The 21,921-nt window shown below is 43.8% G+C and overlaps 1 protein-coding gene across 6 annotated transcripts in view; it reads left to right on the forward strand.

The window, feature by feature from the left end:
* Positions 1 to 21,640, forward strand: part of PAK3 (p21 (RAC1) activated kinase 3) — a 247,338-nt gene extending 225,698 nt beyond the window's left edge. For 4 of the 6 annotated variants that reach the window (XM_080624605.1, XM_080624607.1, XM_080624606.1 and 1 more), the window contains 8 exons: positions 2,455 to 2,518; positions 4,658 to 4,706; positions 6,941 to 7,053; positions 7,908 to 8,025; positions 8,853 to 8,952; positions 9,373 to 9,569; positions 13,591 to 13,728; positions 15,160 to 18,311. In XM_080624605.1, coding sequence (XP_080480731.1) covers positions 2,455 to 2,518; positions 4,658 to 4,706; positions 6,941 to 7,053; positions 7,908 to 8,025; positions 8,853 to 8,952; positions 9,373 to 9,569; positions 13,591 to 13,728; positions 15,160 to 15,249 — 869 coding nt within the window. In that variant the 3' untranslated portion in view covers positions 15,250 to 18,311. Of the gene's footprint in view, positions 1 to 2,454; positions 2,519 to 4,657; positions 4,707 to 6,940; positions 7,054 to 7,907; positions 8,026 to 8,852; positions 8,953 to 9,372; positions 9,570 to 13,590; positions 13,729 to 14,855; positions 14,973 to 15,159; positions 18,312 to 21,541 lie in introns of those variants that run through there. The other 2 variants (XM_080624610.1, XM_080624609.1) reach the window with 2 other exon arrangements.
* The last annotated feature ends 281 nt before the right edge of the window (positions 21,641 to 21,921 follow it).

Raw genomic sequence — 21,921 nt, forward strand, 5'->3', positions numbered from 1 at the left:
TGTGGACAATGAAAATCTTTTTGTGCTTTCATGAAGCTATCTGGGAACAGGGGTGATGCTTTTTTGTTGCAGTCCTGGGCTGATAAGCATATGTGGTGGTTGGGTTTTTTTTTCTGTTTTGGTTTGTTTTAACTCTCATGACTTCTCCACCTGCCTGCTTCCCCCACGGTTGATTTTATACTTTCAAGGAGATGCCCTCTGCCCTCTTTTATCTTCAGTTGGTTGCTTTCATAATTCTGTTCTGCTTGAAATAACCCTGGTTTTTTTAGAACCACTTTCATTGCAAGTTTTACTGGGGAGCAAAGCCTGTAATACTGAGATAAGATCAAACAGAATTCTGCCTGTAATGAAATCATGACTACGTCCCACGGTAATTATAAAACAGAAGTGGCCCAATTCTGCTTCTCATCCACTTAATTTAGGACTTGATAAAGGAAAGTGCTTAAAGACGTCGAAATAGCTGATATGTGGATCTTTTGTCCAGAATAGGGAGTGCTGCTCTGAACTGCAGCCATGTACCAGTCACTTTGTTGATTTTAGTGCTGTCGTATTAGAATGTGCATTGACTTAAGCACAGGAAACCAGTACAAACAACTAACTTGTGAAGCAACTACTCCAGCTTTGAGGAAAAACTCCAGAATTCTGACCTGCAAAATTGGGGGCAAACTTGGGAAATTCTGTTTCAAAATGCTTATTATGCAGTCTTGTTCTTTATTCTTTACTAACACGAACTTCCTTGAACTTCTGGTATCTGTTCGGATAGAAACCCACTGCATTAACCAGCTGAAAATAGCACCTAGGCTGACGCTGGCAGCACAGTGTTGTTTTCCTGTTGTCCAGCCCAGCACAGGCTGTGTTTGTGTCAGTACTGCAGAGTCTCCTGGGGATGTGCCACAATGAGCACTCCTGGTGCTCCTGCAGTGCCAGGGAAGAGGAGTGAGTGCCGTGCGGCAAAGGAAACCTCTTCTCCCACAGCTCCTGTTAGGGATCTTGCCAAGGCCAGCAATGTTCTTTTAGCAGGGAGTGTACCAGATGGTGCTGATGTCCTGTCTTCGTGCTATGCTGGCAGGCAGTGTTTCTGGCCAGGCATCCAGTCAGATGCCCATTTGGATGCTAAAGCCCTCTGCTCCAGAGAAATGGCCTGGACGGTGGGGAGAGAGGTATTTGTTACTACTTATAGTGAATGGGCATCACCTAGTTTTGTTTCGGATGCACAAGTGGACAAATAAGTGTGTGTGATACAGGAATAGTGCCAGATCAGTCAAACAAAATATGCTGCAACACACTGGAAGTCTTTCCTCCTTAATTAATCTTCTTAAGGTATTTCAGTGATGTACCTTCCAAGTTAAATCTTTAGAAGTCACTCTCATTGAGCCATTACCTTAGGCTTCATCGTTTGTACTTGATGTAGGAAACCACCAGACCAGAAAACATAATATTGTTTTTGCAATTATTCCCTCAGATTTGAGTTTATCAGATTTTCTCTCTCACATTTGATAAGGACAGAGCAGTGAGTGCTTTAATTCCAGCTTTCAGGGGCACACGAGCTCCATGATGCCGATGGACCTGCAGTGTTGCACGCCTGGTGCTGGACAGGCCAGCTCTGTCTTCCCGCTGCTCCAGCACAGAGCTGCCGGGAGGCGGCAGCACCCCGTCTGGCCTGGCTTTGCTTTCATGAGCCACAGCACCTGCACTCCTCACGTTACAGCAGCTCCTCTGTGCAGCTGTGTGTGTAATGCTGGTGCCTCAGGAGTTCTTGGTATCTGTCATGGCTGTGTTTGCTTGGGAAGATCCGTGTGTGGGTGGTGCTGAGAGTGCAAGTCAAATGTGAGTTACTGATCTGAGTCAGGTTGAAGACAGGCAGTGGGATTCTTAACATGGCACGGAGAAGGTCTTCTTCAGAACCTGGTAATAAATGGTGAGCTTCATAGTTCCTAAAGCCCCATAATTATTGATTATAACATAATCTTCTTTAAAAACACAAAGGCATTCTTATGGCAAACTGCTGAGAGGTTGAGAAGATCCCCTCCTGGAAACACTTTGCAGTATTCTTCCTGTTCTGAAAATGGCACCTGATGATAAAAATTGATTGCAGAACACAAGGTGCATTTAATCTTCTGAACTATTAAACCTTCTGTTGAATCACACACAGTATTTATCCATAAAAACTTTGTTGTTCCAGCTCTCATAAATGTTTATAGTCAACAAACACTTGCATTGGTACCTGTTCTTTTCTGACAGCGCTCTTGTGAATGTTTCTCCATGTTCTTACTCTCCTGAGGGCTAACTCTTCAAAGGACTGTAGGAAATCAGTCTTTGTGGAGGCCATCTGTGCCTGTGGTGGTGTTATCCAACTGACTACGAACAGTTCACAACCCCAGACAGTGGAGCTGCAGGTCTGATCTGCTGGAAGGTGGTGTCTTCATTTTAAGTGAGCATCTTTGTTTCTTTCAGGGAGCATTGTGAGTGTGGGAGATCCTAAGAAGAAATACACTCGATTTGAGAAAATTGGCCAAGGGTAAGTCCAGTCTCAGTTACTTACACAAAAACATGGGCTAGGTATTTTGCTGGTGTCACATCAAGCATGAAATCAGGCAGGCTCCAAACATGGTCAGTGATCGGGATTATATCTGCATCGTTTATCCTAAAGAAAAAAGTCATCACAAAGGTAATCCAACAGGATGATCAGGAGGAACCAGGCTGCTGCATGGCTAGGGTCAGCAGGGCTGGGTAGAGATCAGCTGATGTGCTTAGTGATGCAGGTGCCAGTTCCTGCCCACCCTTGCAATGTATGTGTATAGTTATGTCAAAGGCACGAATAGTGTTGAAAGTGGGTTGTCTTTTAGTAGCTGCTGCTAAGAGCACTGCAAGGCAGCAAGAGACATGGCTGCTCAGACTGCAGGCAGAGAGCAACTTTGTACGTAAGGAAAAGCAGCTTGTCCAGCATGTAGCACCTCATGGCCTCATAGAGCGGGTAAGTTAATGAACAGTTTGGTGGCTTTACAGTCACTCTGCAGTGAACAGTAGTCAGAAGGTCTGTGCTGAAGAACAGGTCAGCTTCATTGCTGAGTTTCTGGTTTGTCATCAGTCTCCAGCTGAGGACTTAACATGCTGCTGACACCGGAGGAAACTTGGTTAACTTGTGCTTGATAAAGATGCTGTGTTTGCTCAAGCAGTGTTAGCTCTTGCTAGAAAGACAAATGAGTATGGAGCCAAGAGCAGCCTGGGTTCAGGCTGGTTTGTTAACTTGTACTGCACTGCATCACAGTGACACAGATCTAATTGTGGGCCCTGGTACTTGCCTAACTGCGTTAAGTCCAAGATACTACAGAAGCTTTTAAAAGTTAGATACAGATCAGGAATTGCAGTTGCTTAGAAGAAAAGTTGGTAACACACAATTGCAGAGCCCTTGCAATTAATTCAGAGCTTTACTTAAATTACTCACCTTTATCTCAGCTCCTCACAGATGGCCTGGAGCAGAGCTAAAGCATCCTAATTTAAATAGCTGTTTTTAAATGAACCCTGATAGGACTTTGCTGAGGAGCACAGCACAGCGTTAGCGAGTCTGAATAAATGATGTTGGCTTTTTATGAAAACAAATTGGATTAATCTCGACAATTAGTCATAGGAAAATGCATTTGCATTTATATTAAAAGAATACGTAGCATGCCCAATGAGAACATTGTTCTCAACGCACACATCTCTGTGCCTGTTGAATTACAATGCTTCACAAGTATTTCAGCCTGCAGGTAAACAGGCCAGGGATCATGTCAGAATAAGCAAACTGATGTTGGCGTTTTCAGTCAGTGGGACACTTGTCGGATGCATGTTCCAAGAATTCCCACCCTGGCCTCACTGCCCATGTAGATATGGACTTAAATGATGGCAGTGTAAAACTGTGGTTTAGCCCAGAAGGAAACCCCATTAGGGTTTGCAAGCCCCAAGTTGCTTTTACACCCAAAAGGATTTCCTGCGATGGTGCCTTTTCCAGCCCTTCACATGGTTACAAGGGAAGAACCTCTTTCAGCAAGAGGCAGATGGCAAACAAACCCCCATGCTGTCTAGTCTGCAGGTGAGCACACCAGTTACTGCTGATGGCTCTGCAACACAACTGGTGTCCGCCATGGAGCAAAACATCAGCACCATGAAGAGTCCTTCACGTGTCTGGTAATGGAAGCAGCTGCTGATGGCTCTTGACACACAGAGAAGCTGTCTGGGGATGCTTTGTTTTGAGTAGGTCTCCATTTGTGTGTAAAACAGTATATCCCTTAACCTGCTGTAGCTGTGACCTCACAGGACGGCTGGAGAATTGTTTCCTTTGTGTAACCCACAGCAACAAAAAAAGGGGAGGAGAAACCCCAAACCAAAGCAAAACTGGTGAAAATGGAAAAAGAATAAACATAAATCATTTTCCATGGTTTGTACACAGCCCACCTTCAGTTTTGAGCTATAATAGTTTAGTTTGAGGTTTGCACGAGCCCTTTTTCTTCATGTTGGACATAGTTTTATCCTGGGTACTCTGCATTGCAGAGAGCTGCTGGCTGAAGGAACAAAGGTGTTTTTATTTATAAACACTACAGGCAGCAGAGATCTGGGCTTGTGTTCACCCATAGGGACTAAACTGTTTCTCCTTTCTTTGCTGCTGTTTTGTTTCTAGGGCATCGGGAACTGTTTATACAGCAATTGACATCGCCACAGGACAAGAGGTACGTGCCAGCAGCCCCAGCAGATTTTGCAGATATTTGGGGCTTTCCCCTCTGGTACAAACTGTGGATGGGGCTTTTGGGTGCCAGTACATCTTTACTGCAAAGATATAAATACCTCTGAAGCACAGATAGTGTCAGCCTGCAAAACACAGCTTCTGCTAAGGCTGTTCCTCCGAAGCACGGACTAGTGTCAGTTGGCAAAATACATCATCTGCCATCTTCAGCTTTTCAGTGGAAGCTCTTTAAGGGGAATGTGTTTCTGTGCCTCAGTAGCTGAACACTTACCATGGCCATCGACTTCCCAGCAATGATTACACTGAGGTGTTGACTAAGGCCTGAAAAGGTGCCTGCAAATCCCTTGGGGGTGTCCTCCTCCCTCTGTAAGCTGTAAGGGCCTTGGTGCTCTCTGCTTGGGTGAAGCATCAAGAGAGATGCTTCACCCATAGCTTTTAAGGCCAGTTGTAATAGAATTATGTTTTTTACTTATATACTACATTTTACTGCATACTACATTTACAGCATAAAATCTACCTTTGGACCTGGCCGTAGATGGGTTAGCAATGCAAATGATAAAATCTAAAGCTCTGTCATAAGGTGAGGCTTCAGGAGAACAAACAGGGTGGCCACAGGTTCTCCTGTTGCTGTGAGGAGTGAACAGGTTCATTACATAGCGTAATTTCAGACAGACTTTGTCCTTATTCACAGCCAGAAAGAATGCAGGGAGGAAGTGGTATCTTTCAGAGAAGGACACAGTAGCTCTGTCTTAATTCCTAAATACACTAATGCATCAGCTAGCTGATGGAGGCTGCCAGCCTTCAGTCCTAGTTTATCTTAATCACAGGTTCAGGCAGCAATGTTATTTAGCATTTTTTCCATTATGTATTTTGCCTTCAAAGTATAATGTGAGACTAATTCAGGAGAGATCATGTTCAGCACACAGTTTTGTGTTCTGATTATACTGACGCTGGCTGACACGCACACGCTGACAAATGAGAAGATGTGTATCAAGAGCAAAGATCTCTCCTAAACCATCCAGCCATATTTAGGTCCAGTGGCAGTGACAGCCCTTTACAGCCCATGAACTGGTCACAGGGAAGTGGGGGCCAGATGTACTTAGCGTAGCCAGAAGGCCACATCTCCCCATGAGGTGTGTGCTGGGCAGGAGGTGCTGGGAGCCCTGGCGAGGGTGTGTTTGCAGAGTCTTGGCTGGAGCTGAGCTGGGTGCCAGGGAGGGAAGTTGGGCTGAGCCCAGAGGGATGGGGCTGGCAGAGCTGGGCTCAGGAGGGAGGCCAGGAGGAAAAGCTCAAGTGGAGATGAGGGGAGAGATGGGACTGGGCAGAGGGGACAGGATGAGGCAAAGGCAGGATGGCTGCAGTGGTTCAGAGCAGAATGGATCATATTGGTAATAAATGGTGTCTTTGAGAATCCTATTGCTCCTTGGTATTACAGCTTAAGATTTCTGATTTACCATTTCTGGCTGTCATTAGTACATTTGGATCTTCCTGGTAGTTTCTCATCTACCTGCAGTGCTGCACTTTGTAACTGCTCTTAGATAGAGTCTACAAGGGACCTAAGAGCCCTAAGCCCTGCTTATAACCCTGGGGTTATCTGTAAAATGCCATAGAATGGATTAAATTTTTTTTGATCCAGAAAGTATTTGAAAATCTAAACTGTGTTGAAGAATGTTCTTTAGAATTGCAAACCCCAAATGGAACAAGTTGGGAAGTACTGCGACTGGCTGTGGGGTACCCTTAGTGATCTTTTTAGTGTGGCATTTTATACGAGTGTGCGTGTGTTTTGTGTGTGCAGTCAAGTGTCGCAGCAGTAGCTGACACAATGATCAAAAATCATGGACTTGCAGAAGTATTACCTGCTGGGTTTAGATATTTTCACAGTAGCAAAATCGTTTCCTGCTTGCAAAATGTGTATGAATAACAATAGTGGTGATAAACTAAGGCTGTTTGAGAGTGTAGGTCCAGAGAGTGGTGTTAAGAGACTGGTGGTTAAGAGTTTAAAGACCCTTTTTATGAGGCAAAATGTGTATGGCCACGTGTCCTGTAACACGCAGGCCGCAGAGAAACAGGGTGTTGTACTGTAAGTTCCTAAGCTCTTACGCCATATGGCAAGAAAGTTTGGCACAGCTCTGCTACGTCATTCCAAAACTGCTCTCTCCATGTTCATTCTGACCTCGTGCAACAGACTACTCAAGTTAATGGTTTTCAATGTCATTTTAGGTGGCCATAAAGCAAATGAATCTCCAACAGCAGCCCAAAAAGGAACTAATTATTAATGAAATCCTGGTCATGAGGGAAAATAAGAACCCCAATATTGTTAACTATTTAGACAGGTAAGTAAATGGTATTAGACAATGGCATTATCAAGTGCATGTTCATTTATATAGTGCAAGGCAAACATGAAAAACCCCTTTTGGATGCTGGCAGCAAATTGATCTCTTTATCGTTTATCTAATACACAATGTGTGGGAGGAGATTGCACTTTGTCTGCATTAATCTCTTCTGGCATCTTTAGTTTGAAGACTTCTCAGAAACCTGGATCAGCTGGATCTTAATAAAACAACAGCCTCAACTTTCACTGCCTCCAAGTTGCTTTGTTGGGTGGCTTTGGTTTGCTGGTTTTTTTTAAAGTTGATAATGTTTTCTGTGTCTTATGATAAGTGCTGATAAATCATCTTAGAAATGATTTTCCTTGGGCTATTCCCACTATTTTCCATGGCTGTGGATGCCAGGAAGACTGGGTTCTTGTTTCCAGAAACATGTAATTTGCCAGTTTTTAAACTGCTTTTCCTGTTTCTGAATGTATTTTATGTAAGGTTTTCCAGAGTGCTGACCAATTTCTGTCCTCAGTGGTACACACCCTCCTACCATGGACAGCTTTGAAAGCTGTGCTGCCTTGTTCCTGGAGTTAATCATGGAATTTGTGTGTTAAGATGATGAGCCAGATGATGTGATATGTCCTGGTGCAAGATTTATCTGTGCCATTGCCAAACTGCATTTTTTCACTTGCTTGCCATCTAAGACATCTTATTTCTCACTTAATGTGCTTTCTGATTTAAACTGCGCAGCTTCTAAGTACTGTATAGCCTAGCAGGAGTGAGCTGGAAACACAGCTCAGCTGTAGTCTTTTGCATAAGGTAACTCAGCTTTGCACATTCATCTCAGTGCTGCTGTGTTCTTCTTCCAGCTACCTGGTGGGTGATGAGCTCTGGGTGGTTATGGAGTACTTGGCTGGCGGCTCTTTAACCGATGTGGTTACAGAGACATGCATGGATGAAGGACAGATAGCAGCTGTGTGTAGGGAGGTAAGGAATCCCACATGTGCTTCCATTTACTCCCACAGGATGGTACTTCCAAACAGATGGTAAGAACATGAGTGATACCTTGTTCAGAGCTTTGTTTCTGTGTTGCTTTAGTAATAGGGAGAAGAAAGAACAACTTAAGCGAACTGCCTGCCAGTATCACTGCACTTACGATACTCTGTTATTATACTCATATACTGTTACTGTACTATCTCTTTTTTAGTTCCATTCTCAACTTTGCCTCTTTAAACATTTGCCTGGAGCACGTCTCTACTGCATTCCTTGCCTGTAAAAGCAAACATGCTGGTGGCAGAGTTTTAAAACAACAGCAAAGAAAAATAGAGGCTCATTTATCACAGGCCTCAGCTTAAAAGGAGAGCATTCCTCCCAAAATGGTGTTTGCTTCTGAAACATTAGTAACATGCTATTTCCAAATCTGCTGTAGAGCCTAACAATGAAACCTTTGTCATGCAACCTCCAACCTGGAAGTGATCCACTTCATACCAAAGGAAGAGACTACTTCTCTTTGGCAAACAGTTTTTCATGTGGATGGGGACAGCACGTTCACTGCAGCAGCAGACATTCTCTCTGTGCTTGCAGGGGATAGTCGCTAGCAATAATTGACATTTCCCTTTCAAAAGCTAATGTGCCTTCATTTAGAAAGTTATTACTCAGACAGTTGACACAGCACAGTGTTCCTCTTGACAGCACAATATTCTGCCATTACTCACAATTCATCTAGAAATTCAATCTTTTGGAGCCATTTCCTTTCTTGTGTGATGAAATCAGGTCATTAATTTTCACCCTCATGTTTCTTTTTTGTCTGTCAGTGCCTGCAAGCGCTGGACTTCCTTCATTCGAACCAAGTGATTCACAGAGACATCAAAAGTGACAATATTCTTCTCGGAATGGACGGCTCTGTCAAATTGAGTAGGTATTCTTGGCCAGGTGCAGCAGTCCCATGGTGTGGTGTGGGGCTGCTTTTGACTGACTGCCAGTTACCCTAAAGTGATGCCTGTGGTAGTGCATTAACTACTGCTGCAAGCTAAGAGCACACTTCCAACATGCAGAGAGGTATAGAAGGGAAAAAGGTGTTAAGAGTAGCTTTGCTTTGTGTGTGTGCTTTTCAGAGGGAGGGAGTTACAATCTACAGCCTCAAGTGAATCAAAGCCACTGCGTGAAATTTGAGGGGCTTCTTTAAATGGCCAGTTCAGTGTTTCCTTGGCTGCAGCTCTGACTGAACAGGGCATGGCTCCTTTCCCAGAGAGATTCAGCAGCGTGTTCTCAGGCATGTAGTGAGGATTTCTTTTGCTTCAACCTGGCTTTAACAATACGTGTTTTTCCCATCAGCTGATTTTGGTTTCTGCGCTCAGATCACCCCTGAGCAGAGTAAACGGAGCACAATGGTCGGAACTCCTTACTGGATGGCACCAGAAGTGGTGACGAGAAAAGCATACGGCCCCAAAGTAGACATCTGGTCTCTTGGGATCATGGCAATAGAAATGGTGGAAGGAGAACCTCCATACCTTAATGAAAATCCTCTCAGGGTAAGGCACAAATAAAACCGGATACCGCTCTTTCTAATCTGTCCCACATTTTGTATCCATGAGACAGAATCCTAGTCCCATCAGCTCCACCAGGAGCTTCTAAAAATGTCACTGGAACGTACCAGCATATCCAGTAGTTTTGGTTACATCAGTGGGAGAACCTCAAAAGAGAAGGGAGCTGTAGTCAGTTCAGAAATGTGCCATTTTTGCCTTCAGTGGTGCTTGAAATTTCTCACCTGGTTTTTGAACTCTGAGCTGTACCTGAATGCTAAGAATTGCTCAGCACCAAGTTTCTCCAGTTGGGGAACTTTCCTGAAGAGCATTTCAGCGGTCTCTGTGGGTAGAGCAGATGGCTTACCTGAGCCTTCCCCGAAGTGTCACTGGTTATAGGAATGCCAGAATTATTCATTACCAAATGCATTTCTAAAAGTACATTTTAGCACGGATATTTGCAGTAAACTGATGTAATTTTAATGTTTTGAAGTGTTCCCTTTTATCCTAATTCCTTAAAACGACTTTTCCTGCAAAAAGAGAACCCCATAGTTCATTTGCTTCCATGAAAGACCCTTGCAAAAAAATGCATTTGCCTTGTATAAGGCAGCAAATGCACGTGAGGAGAATTAGCATTACTGGTGTGGATGCTGGGAATTCCCAGCTTCCCTAACCTCAGATTTGATGAAGGCTCCTGGAGAAGCCCCAGGTGAGAAAGATAACTGAATTTCTTACCTGACCAAATTCCTATTCAGCTCTTCCTGCCTTTAGCCAGATTATTTGAGATGCTGTTTTTCTCCATACATGGCTCATCTCCTGCTGAGGTTAAGATCAGTTTGAACACTTACTGCTGCAAGGCACCTTCAGGTGTCTGAGGAAAATAGCAGTACATTAAAATCGGGCATCTCAAGTCAGTACCATCTGTATTAGCTTCTGGACTCTTCTGCAGAGGTTGCTGCCCCTGAGCTAGGAACAGTGAAGAGCTTGTGATGGACTGCCTGAAGTTCCCCAGTTGTCAGGTAGTTTTATTAAGGTAAATCAACCCCAACAGGGACAAGATCCATCCACTATTGTACACGGAACAGAGGATTCAGTGAGAGGTTTCAGCTGTATCCAAACAGGAGAGATTATAAGCAAGACCTGTTTTTATAGCTGAGTTGTTTAGCTGCTGGCACACAGTGGTGGTTGGTTTAATAGGCACATGTAGACCACATTCAGGGAATTCTGCAAAACCTGCAAACAAAAGGATGCTCTTTCATTTCTATGAATGATTGTTTTAATAATGGAAGGCACGCAGGAGCTTCAGTTACTGACACTAAATACATGAATAAATTATAAGGGCAATAAAAGATCCTTAATTATATTGTTAACAGCAGTCTGGATGCAAACACATTTGTGTTTCTGTGTGTAGAGCAGATGTGTCCCATGTTCCTCAGGTTCTTTCCAGCCTCACAGAAATGAACCGTTTTCCAGCCATGAGTGTCCTGGATATTTCTGTGATGGTATTTGTTTTTTCTCACTGTGATTTCCTTCCATCAGACATATGCCTGGGGCTTGAGGGACAAACACTGGTGTGATAAATATCCTTTGAAATGTAGGTTGGACCTCCCCAGTTCCAATTTAAAAAACCCAAACCCTCAGCATTTCTGTTTGCTTTTTCATTTATTAACCACAGCACATCCATTTCCTTCAAAACTGGAGCATATTTTCCAAATGCTTTGGATCTTCTACAGTTTCAGGCTTCTAAATCATCTGTATATTGTTCTGCCATGTATCTGGGTGGCCTAGATAACTTTAGGATATCGTTTTCACAGACTGCAGCTATAATTGTGTGCCAAATCCTTTCTTGTTTCTTGGTATGTTAAACAAATCAATGAGCTTATTGCCCCTTTGCAGCTACTGCAAACACTCATTTCCTTTGTACTGCTCTTGTTTTTCTTTGCTGGCTATATCATAGGAAACCAAAAGATACATAAGAAGGCTCTTCAGCTTCTTGTAGACCTTTCTCTATTGTTCGAGAAGTATTTAAAAGGTGCAGTTGCAAGCTAAAGGTGACTCTTCCTTGTGATTCATGTGCTGTGGAGAAACAAGCAACTAAAAAGAGCTCCATTTGTCCTGGCACTCCTCTTTCACAGTCAGGTGAATGTGGCTGGAATAAAATCTCCAAGGTTGACATTGGTGCTCCTTTACCACAGGAGAAGTAACATCCCTCAAGCAGCACAATTTAAGTGTAGCGAGGACAGCACTCCAGCTTGGGTCAGCTGCAGATGGACAGCAGGATCAGAGTGATGTTGTGACATGAATGTTGTGGGAAAAGTAAAGAAACTTCCTTTTATTGTTTTTACTCCAGGATAGTTCATTTGCCTTTTCAGGCTTGGAAATCTTCCTCTGTACTTAAGAGGATAACAAAGTCAATTTAGTTACGGTCTATTTAAATGCCAGTCATACAGAGCTGTCATTATCATGCAGACATTTCTATGGAAGACTCCTGGGCTTATTTCTATTCTTATTGCTGTGTATTTGAAACGTATTCTGTGAGTTTAACTAGTTCAAAATTATTTGTCTTGTGTTTCTAAGTAACATCTTGCAAAGCCAGAATGAACTGATCTCTCCAGCTTCTCAGCATGTTAGACCGTGGTTACAAGTGAACCATGCTGGATAATGCTCCCCCTGTGTTTTGCAAAACTACATTGTAATTCCTGGGCAGTGGAATATCAGGAGGACTTGCTCAAATTCATGAGCACTCATGGAAGTGAGCATCTGTGGCTTTGCCTATGAAACTTAAGCTTAGATTAGGCTAGATGCTGTTGAGGAGGAGAAAGGCTGGAAATTCCAAGCGTTTGGATAGGCCTGTGTGCACAGATGAGCAGGTGGATGCTTATGCACATTATGGAAGGGAATTCACAGAGGACTCACCAAATACTCCCAATATTCAGGTAACATTTTATTTGGGGTTTTAAGTTGTTCCAGCTCTTCTGTCTGTGAAAATGACCCTGAAAACATGAAATATGGATAGTAGATCTAATCTTACCTTTAAAACCCAAACCAAAGTAAAACCACCAAACCACACAACCAACCAAACCACCCCACCAAAACCCCAGCACCTTTCTAAACGCAGTTTTGAGAGATAAACTGCCCCCAGTTCTTCTCACTGGAAGCTTACCTGGAACGTGAAGATTGCAGCTCAAAGGCAACATGGTCTGTTCTGCCTCTTGCCCGTTTTTTGCTGAAATACTTAGTTAACATATTTCTTTCATAGTCCGCTTTCTCCATGCCACCAGCCCTGAGCTTCCAGTAACCAAGCTGTCAAAACCTCCCAGTTCTTCCCTGACAATTTCTGGAATAGGGACATCATTAATATGTTTACTTGGATATCCAAATTAGCACAGGGCTGCCATAGGAATGGAATTACTAATTTCTCTGCTTAGACCAGTAAGTTTTTCTTTTACCATGTAAGCTTACCTGGAATTTGGAGACTGCTGAAGGATGTAGTTGCCGGTGGCCCCTGTCTGCCCAGTTACACATTTTCTTCATATTTGTGATGCAACTTAATGTGTGTGTGTGTTGAAAATGAGGTTCCAAATGTTTCTGTTTCTTTACCCAAGGAAGAAGCTGATGGATGTACTTCTTTTTCATCCGGTTACCATTTTTATTAAGAGCAGAACAAGAAAATCTTGACTAGCTTTTGTTCCATGGAAGCTGTGCTGTAGGGACCAGTGAGCACTGCAGAGACACATTTTTATGTAATAATCCTTTGAAATTACATAGTTGAACCAAATTCACTCTTTAAAATAGCCTGTAAAGCTAGTGTCAGTACTTAGAGGAGCAAAATGTGCTTTTGCTGATGTAGTTCGTACTAACTAGGTCAGGCAATGAAATCAGCTGTCAAGGCAGGATTGTTGGAGTAGCTGTGGCTGCATCAGGGTTTTTTTGTTGGTACAGAAAAATCCTCTCTCGCCTTCTGCCAGGCAAGAAGCTGCCACTGGAGACTGGACCTTAAAGTGGAGTCTGGTGTTTCCTTCTTCCCTAGGCGCTGTATCTGATAGCTACCAATGGGACACCAGAGCTGCAGAACCCCGAGCGACTCTCCGCTGTATTCCGAGACTTTCTGAACTGCTGCCTGGAGATGGATGTGGACAGGAGAGGGTCTGCCAAGGAGCTGCTGCAGGTACAGTGCAAGTGGCTGGGAGTGACGCAGCTTTACTGTGGGATGGCTTTTTGGAAGCTGAACTCGAAGGCATAGAATCATAGAACAGTCAGGGTTGGAAAAGACCTTAAGATCATCCAGTTCCAACCCCCCTGCCAGGGGTAGGGACACCTCACACTAAACCATGGCACCCAAGGCTCCATCCAACCTGGCCTTGAACACCGCCAGGGATGGAGCATTCACATCTTTCTTGGGCAACCCATTCCAGTGCCTCACCACCCTCACAGTAAAGAATTTCTTCCTTACATCCAATCTAAACTTTCCCTGTTTAAGTTTCAACCCGTTACCCCTTGTCCTGTCACTACAGTCCCTAAGGAAGAGTCCCTCCCCAGCATCCTTATAGGCCCCCTTCAGGTTGGAAGGCTGCTCTATCAGTCTCCAGTGCTTTTCAAATAAAAAATGAAGTAGAAGCATAGAATGATTGGAGTTGGAAGGAACCTTTTAAGCTCATCTAGTCCAACTCCCTGCCATGAACAGGGACATCTTCAGCTAGATCAGGTATCCCAGAGACCCATCCAAGCTGGCCTTGAATGTCTCCAGAGATGGGGCATCTACCACCTCTCTGGGCAACCTGCTCCAGTGTCTCACCACCCTCACTGTAAAAAATCTCCTTCTTATATCTAGTCTGACTCTGTCCTTCTAGTTTAAAAACATCACCTCTTGTCCTACCACAAGAGGCCCTGCTAAGAAGTTTCTGTCCATCTTTCTCACAGGCCCCCTTTGAGTATTGAAAAGCTCCAGTAAGGTCTCCCTGGAACCTTTTTACCAGGCTGAACAATCCTAATTCCCTCTGCCTTTCCTCACAGTAGAGGTGCTCCATGGCCCTGTTTTGTATTTTGATAGTATATTCAGTCCTGCTGTGAAGGTGCCAGCCAGCACAGGAAGGGTAGTGTAGAGCTGAGCCCATCAGTGCTCTGTCACTTGCCTGCCTGCTCTTGGTGCTGGAAAGCTGTACCTTAGTGGCCTTCAGAACACCACATGGCCCTACATTCTATTGGGATAAAAGTTTCCGGGAGATTCTGTAGTTCCCTGGGGAATGGCTTATGCCCCTCATCTTTTTTGGCAACTGAAATAGTCCATGTCTTTAGAAAACAGGAATCTAAGGAAGTATTTCAGGTTTCCTGAAAGGAACAAGGCCCTGGGACAGCAAACAGCATTCCCACAGTGCTGCCAGGGTAAAAACCCCAGCAAGCTGAAGCCACCTTGATAAATGGATTAGGAGGATTATGGACCATGCTTGCCTGTGATAGCAAGGTCCTGGACACGAGGATGCAGGTGCAGATGGTCCCCGCAGTACTATTTCTGCAAACTCTCGGTAACCAGAGGACAAACTGCTTCAGCCTGTGAGTAACTGTGTTTGGAAAGTAACAGTTGTTTTTTATCTTTGGGCAGCATCCATTTTTAAAGTTAGCCAAGCCTCTCTCCAGCCTGACTCCTCTGATCATTGCAGCAAAGGAAGCGATTAAGAACAGCAGCCGCTAGCGCTCCAGGCCGGTCTCCCATGCCAGCTCAGAGCAGGACTGAGAACAGAGACTCTGTGAAACCTCAACTCTTGTGCTGCGGGACAGGATGGATGCACACACCAACGGTCACAGTCATGGAGATAGGAGGGAGAACAACCCAGTCACTCGAGGAGTAAAACTTATCATTTGTCTTCTTCCTGCTTTCTGGCTCCTTAATTTATTTTTAAGATGAAACAGGGCTTAAGACAGAGAGGTAATGACCGAAAATGCTTTGCTGCCTCCACCATTCCCAAGGTAAAGCAAATTCAGTTGGAAGATTCCCTTCCTTCTCACCCTGTGAATAAGCTGTACATTCTCTTTTAAATTGTCAGTTGTTTCTTAAAGACAGAAAGTCCCTTTTATAGGGTTTTTTTGGTACGGTTGGAATTGGAGAAGGTTCTCCTTCATTCATAAACTCCAGACTGCACTGCCTTTTGAATACAGCCCCCTCGCTGGTATTTGCCTAGTCATGGTACTTGCATTGTATTTCCAACCAAAAACCCATCAAAAGTGGGGCAGACAAAACATCCTGTTGAGATACAGGTTTTCAACTGTGAATATGTAGTGTTTTGGTTCTTGGCAATTTGGTTTGTATAACTAATTGTAATCTGTTTGCCTGGGTGCGAGTCTTACTGAAGTGAAAAAGCAGAAAGGTTTCTGAGCAGACTGTGCTCAGAAAGGGCGTGTCTGGTGCAAAGCTGTAGGAGAAATGTGAGAGCAGGCCCGGCTCTGCCTGGCGCTGAGCCCCAGCAGACCCCTTGCAGAGCACAGAGCAGCCTTGGCACCCGCAGACCCAGGCCAGAGGAAGGTTCTTGTAGCAGCAGGTGGCCGTAGACCGGGGCTGGGTGCATCCCTCTTCCTGGGACCGGAATAATCATCCCATGTCAGAGCCAAACTGGCAGCAGGCTGCTCCTGAGGTGAATCCTGGTCATGCTGTGGAATGCACAGGCTGGAGGGATTAGCTGTCTTGAGTGTGTGCAGGAATAGAGGAGGGTAGAACAGAGCTGAGTGGTGGTGTCACATCAGGATGCTTGCTCTCCCAGTCTCCTGGAGCTCCTGAGAAGGGTTCGTGGTGTCTCTGGGCAGAGGGGGAGGGTGTCAGGCTCATGTGCAGGTGAGTGTCCTTCAGGCACACAAGTTCTGATGTGGAAACTCAGGCTGACAGTGTGTGAATGAGTGAGTGAGTAGCAGCTCAGATACACATGGCCAGAGCCACAAACAGCTCTGGAAGGAAGTGTGTTAAAACCTGGGGCTGAGCAAGAGCCAGCATGTGAGATGCAGAGTGCTTTACAGACAGGCACCAACTGCAGCTCTGAGTTGCTCGGAGAGAAGGAATCCTGAGTGTAAGTGAGGATGGTGCTTGACTAGTCCACTGGTTTGTAAGCAGAGTTTGCTTACTGTTTGGAGCAGAATAGTTGCAGTATGCAATTTGTGGTTTATTTATTCATTTCTGAAAGAAAGGTGCAATGTGGCTTCACTCAGAAAAAGCCATGTAGAATTCCATGTAGAATTCCATTCAGCTCCTGCATGCACACCCGGAAGCCGGCACAGGGTGGATCTTACAGCACTCTCACTTGTGTCCAGCACTCCTGTACGTACGTGTGTTTCTTCCCCATCTCTGCACACAACTGAACCCCAGTATTTTTATAGCTGTTTGTGCTGAGTTTGAGGCCAGTCGCTGCATGTCAGCAGGTCTTTCAGTCAGTCCTGTCACCGAAAATGAAGCACATTCCAGTCACCACAAGAAGGGAAGTAAGTATCTATCTGTCTCCTGTCCTCTAGTTGTAGGAACGTCCCCATCTCCTGGTGTCTGTATGGCAGTTAGTTCCAGATAATGGTCAGTGGTGTGGCTACTGAGTATTCCTCACACTGAGCATATAAATACCCATCTGTCCTAGTCCAGGCCTGAGCAATGAGCCAGGGCATGCTCCGTAACCTGCGCTTACAGACAGATGTGTTCTCTTGCCTGACACCCAGGACATGCACATGAACACCAGCTTCATCTTGCTAGGTGTTAGGGAGTTAGTGGTCTGCACACCTTCCCAGTGAACCGTTGTTCAGTCATGTGCAGATGTGCAGCAATTTAATGGTGGGTCATGGGGAAGCTGATGAAGACCCATAAATGTAAGTGTTCAGCTTTACTTCTCCCCCTCTCCTGACCAGATAAATACCTTTAATTTTAGCTCCAGGTTTCAGGAAGCAGGCAAAGGGCCACCTTTGTGTTTTCCGCTCAAGGATGCTTTGAGTGTGATGTGCAGTTCAAGGATTCTTCAAACCTTGTGACAGGGTAGTTTCTTTTTGTGGCTGAAACTTGCAGGATCTTGCTTACACATCCTCTCTTTGGATGAGTTTAGAGCTGATTGCTGTAATCCTTGGCATGTGTTGTTGAGTGTATAAACCATCAGTGGCCTGAGCCTACCCGTGGTAATGAACTTGGCAGTGTTGGGTTAATGGTTGGACTTGATGAGCTTAAAGGCCCTTTCCAAACTACATGATTCTGTGATCCCAGCTGCTGGATTCATCTAGTTCCATATTAGCAGCATGGGTTGTATCAGAAAGTTGACTCTTAACCAGGTCTTGCAGCCTAAAGCTACTTTAGCTACTAGTGCTCAGCTGCTAATGCTAAATGAGACTACTTGGAAGAATGCAGTTAAGCACATTTTGCTGTAACACTGAGGGAGGAAGTAAATGAACTGAGACCATGAGTGTTGTCCATATGTCACCTCCGATCTCGTCTGCACTCCTTTCAAGGCTTGAAACAGAGAAGAGTTTCCCTAAAGAGAGAAATTAAGTAGTGTGTTACCTTTCACAGTCCTGCTCTTTCCAGTCTCTGTGCTTGACTGATTTTGTCACTCTTCTTGTGCCCTCTGGTCTTCCTCTGCTTGGTGGCTGCTAACCAGGACTCTGCAACTGGCTTAGAGTACTTGAGATCCTCTTTTCTCTGCCCTTTGAACTCCTGCTTACAGCAGCATTTTCAGTCTGTAAGCTTGGTCTGGTGAGGGAGTTACCAATCCCCTTCACTTAGTGCATCACCTCCAAGAACTCGGGGCCTGACATCTGAAGGCCATTGAGGGCTCCTAGGTGCCTCAAGCTGATGTGATGCTGTTGCAGATGTCAGGGAGTAGTGGTAGGTGGTTGGGTTTAAAGTCTTGTCATTTGCTGCTGCACGGTATGTGCGTCATGGGGTGTGTGTCAGCCCAGCCACAGACGTGGAGATCAGATACAGGCACTGCTGTTACTCCTAGTGAGGTCAGTGAGAGTTTGGCTGTTGGCGTCAATGATGGCAGAACTGGTCACCTCCTGAGCAGGTCCTGGTAACACCCAGAGCATGGGGGCTGGAGACATCCTGGGTGGGAGGGAGCTGCCTGTTGTTGTTCTCCATCATGCAAAATGTCCAAGTCAGAAGGACAGCAACCAGAAAGCACGCACATCTCTTACACGCACGTCCCAGCAGCCCTTTGCGCTCCAGGTCTGTAAAGGCAATTGCATTTGTCTAGCTGTTTCTATTTGCGTCAAGCAATGCTGCTAAATCAGTCTGTAGCACAGCAACAGGGAAAAAAAACTTCTCAGCTCTTCAGGGGCCACTCTTATGAGCTGCCTTGGCAGGTAAGCAAGTGGAAGGCTGCTGCTGTAGCTGGGAACGAGTAGCAAAGGGCTGCACACACCATGGCCCCAGTGATGAGAACGGCTCCTTGGGCAGAGCCCAAAGCCCATGTGGGAATTAACTGGCAGCTTTTGTAGTGCAGGAGCGTGGTGTCTGTCCTGCAGCTGCCGTGGGTACAGGCACACGGGTCAGGAAGATCTGCAACAGAATTCCACAACTCTTGACTGGGTCAGGATGTAACCAATGTAAAACTCCAGTTTAGTCCAAAGCAACCAGTTTGCACCTACGCTGGTGTCTGCTAGATTACTCTTTTTCTTCAGGGTATCCAAACAAAAGTAAAGAGAGGAGGAGCCTACATTGTCATCGTTAACAGAAATGTATCTATCTCATTTTGCCGTACATTCCTTTTTTAGGACGTGTTATCTGTTTAAAAAAAAACACGAAAAAACAGAAAAAAAGAAAAAGCTAAAAACAAAAAACAAATGTGTAGTGAAAAATCTTCTGTAACTTTGGATCAAGAGGTAACGGATCTTTTTAAAAAGAGAACTAAGTTATTTACTTTGTAAATGTGCTGATGGCATGGATCCATCTTACTGACCTCAGCATCTTTTTTTTTTTAAGATTTTGGGTTTTGTTTCCAATATTAAGTTATTTTAAATTGTGGTTGAAGCAATAGAAAATTGAAATATGGATTGTGCATGACTGTGTCTTGAGTGTAAAAATATTGCAGTTTGAAACTTGGACCTAAAGTATTGCAAATAAAAGTTATAAATACCATTGATTGCGTGGGTGCAGCTTTTCCTGTAGGACTGGTTGGCTGAAGGTCCACAAGCCTCCATCACCTGGGGTGGTCCCATCCACCCCGAACCATCCTGTGATACTTCCAGAGAGTGCACACGTGTCGCTGGATGATGTAGACCAGTCAGTCTAGCCCTGTACATCCATGTATGATATACACATACAGGGATATAAAAGATCTATACATATATATGCACATATATATAAATATACAGTGATACATAAAATTACACATACCTTTACATAACTGAACAAAAGTCTCGTGCATATATACTGTTTTATAAATAAATAAACATGCATACAGACATATATATGAGCCAGCCTTATACACTCTCCCTGGTGACCTATTTCTATACACATTTTATATATATATATACACACACAAATACGGTGGGATCATTAGAGCTATGTAGCATACTCTTGCTTATAGTATATACCATCATTTATGTATTATATAGCTATGTATATCTATATGCATACATAGATATGCACATATACATATGTAGATGTATAGAAATACATAGATCTATTAGTATAAGCACCTACTTATGTACTGATAGAATACACAATATACTACGTAGATTGGTTTACAGTTACATGGTCTCTGTGTATAAATAGGGTGGTTTTATGTATAGAATATATATATACACACACAGAGACCCTTATAGAACTATATAGTTCTCTTTATGGACATATATTTTAATGTATGATACGTATAAACACATATATGCGTATAACTACATTTGCATAACTACGTAACAATATTACACATCTATAAATACAGCTATAAAATATAATACATAGAGGTTGAGAAAGCGAGGGAACATTATGGGGAGATAATAGACAAATGTTTGAAATAACTATACACAATAATTACAATATCCTACATAATTATTGTATTTCTAGACAGCAAGTTCATAGTGCTATAGCCATCTATGTACTCTATACTGTATAGAGGAGGAGGAGAGGGGAAGGTTTGCAGGCACATGAGCATGAGCACACACACTCTGAACTTAAGCACATCACCAGAGTGTGTGTTCTGTAGTTATGGACAAGTTTCTATCTATAGATGCGAGTACACATGAGGTGGGGATAGGAGACAGAAACCCTGCTCTATCCATGGAACATCAGCCATGTATATCAAAGTATACATATGAATACATATACATGCCCACTAAAGCAAGAGGCATACAGCTGTAGTTAACACAAAGTCTCTCCATGGCACGCTCTCTCTTTTTTTATATATATATATGTGTATATATATATATATATATGTATTTTTACTGTTTATATAGTTTATTGTGTGCACACATGCAACCCACCCATATAACTCTCTCATGCTGTAGCCCTTTATGCGTAATGCTCCCTCCTTAGCTAGCTATGTAGTATTTTTATATATACACACAGAGGCCCTTTTATAAATCTTACACTACATATATAGATATATATAGAGTAACGTGACTAATACAATGTATGGTATATTCTATAACCTATATACTATCTATATTTTATACATGTGTGAGCCCTTCATATATTTCTAGCCATATAAATACATAAAAAACACTTAAAATACTAAAAATACATGCTAAAATTGAAAATAATACATTAAAATGTTCTTATATATGCACACACCTTCTATATGGGGGGAAGAGACACCCTTCTACAACTGTTAACACAAAACAATCCATCCATATATTTTACTACACCTTTATCTGTAGCTAGTGCTGTGTGTACGTGTATGTTACAGTTTTTGATATATATATATATATGAAAGAGCATGTAAGCAACTCATGTAGCTATATAACACATCTTTAATTAGCATGTTACGTTATAGAAGACAGACCCTTATATAGCTGTATATCATACACAGCTCTAGCATGGTCCCAGCGGTACGCACCTGCGGATGTTGCTGACGTGGCGGTGCCGCTCTCCATTGCCTTTGAGATGTTGTGGGCATCAGGGACATCCCAGAAGACTGGAGGAAGGCAGAAGTCACCGCCTTGAGCAGGAGGAGCCAGGAAGCTACAGGCACACTGCTCTGACCTCAGTGCCTGGGGAGGTGATGGAACCAGTCCCTCTGGGGGCTACAAATCAGATAAAGCACCTGACTGAGAAAAGCCACCATGTTTCACCCAGGGCAAATCAGGCGTGACAAACCTCATCTTCTACAACAGAGTAACCTGCTTGGTTGATGTGGGGCTAGCCGTGGGCATTGTCCACCTTGATTTCCCCAAAGCTTTCCATATGGTC

Source organism: Psittacula echo, assembly GCF_963264785.1.
Source record: "Psittacula echo genome assembly, chromosome: 8".
Lineage (NCBI taxonomy): Eukaryota > Metazoa > Chordata > Aves > Psittaciformes > Psittacidae > Psittacula > Psittacula echo.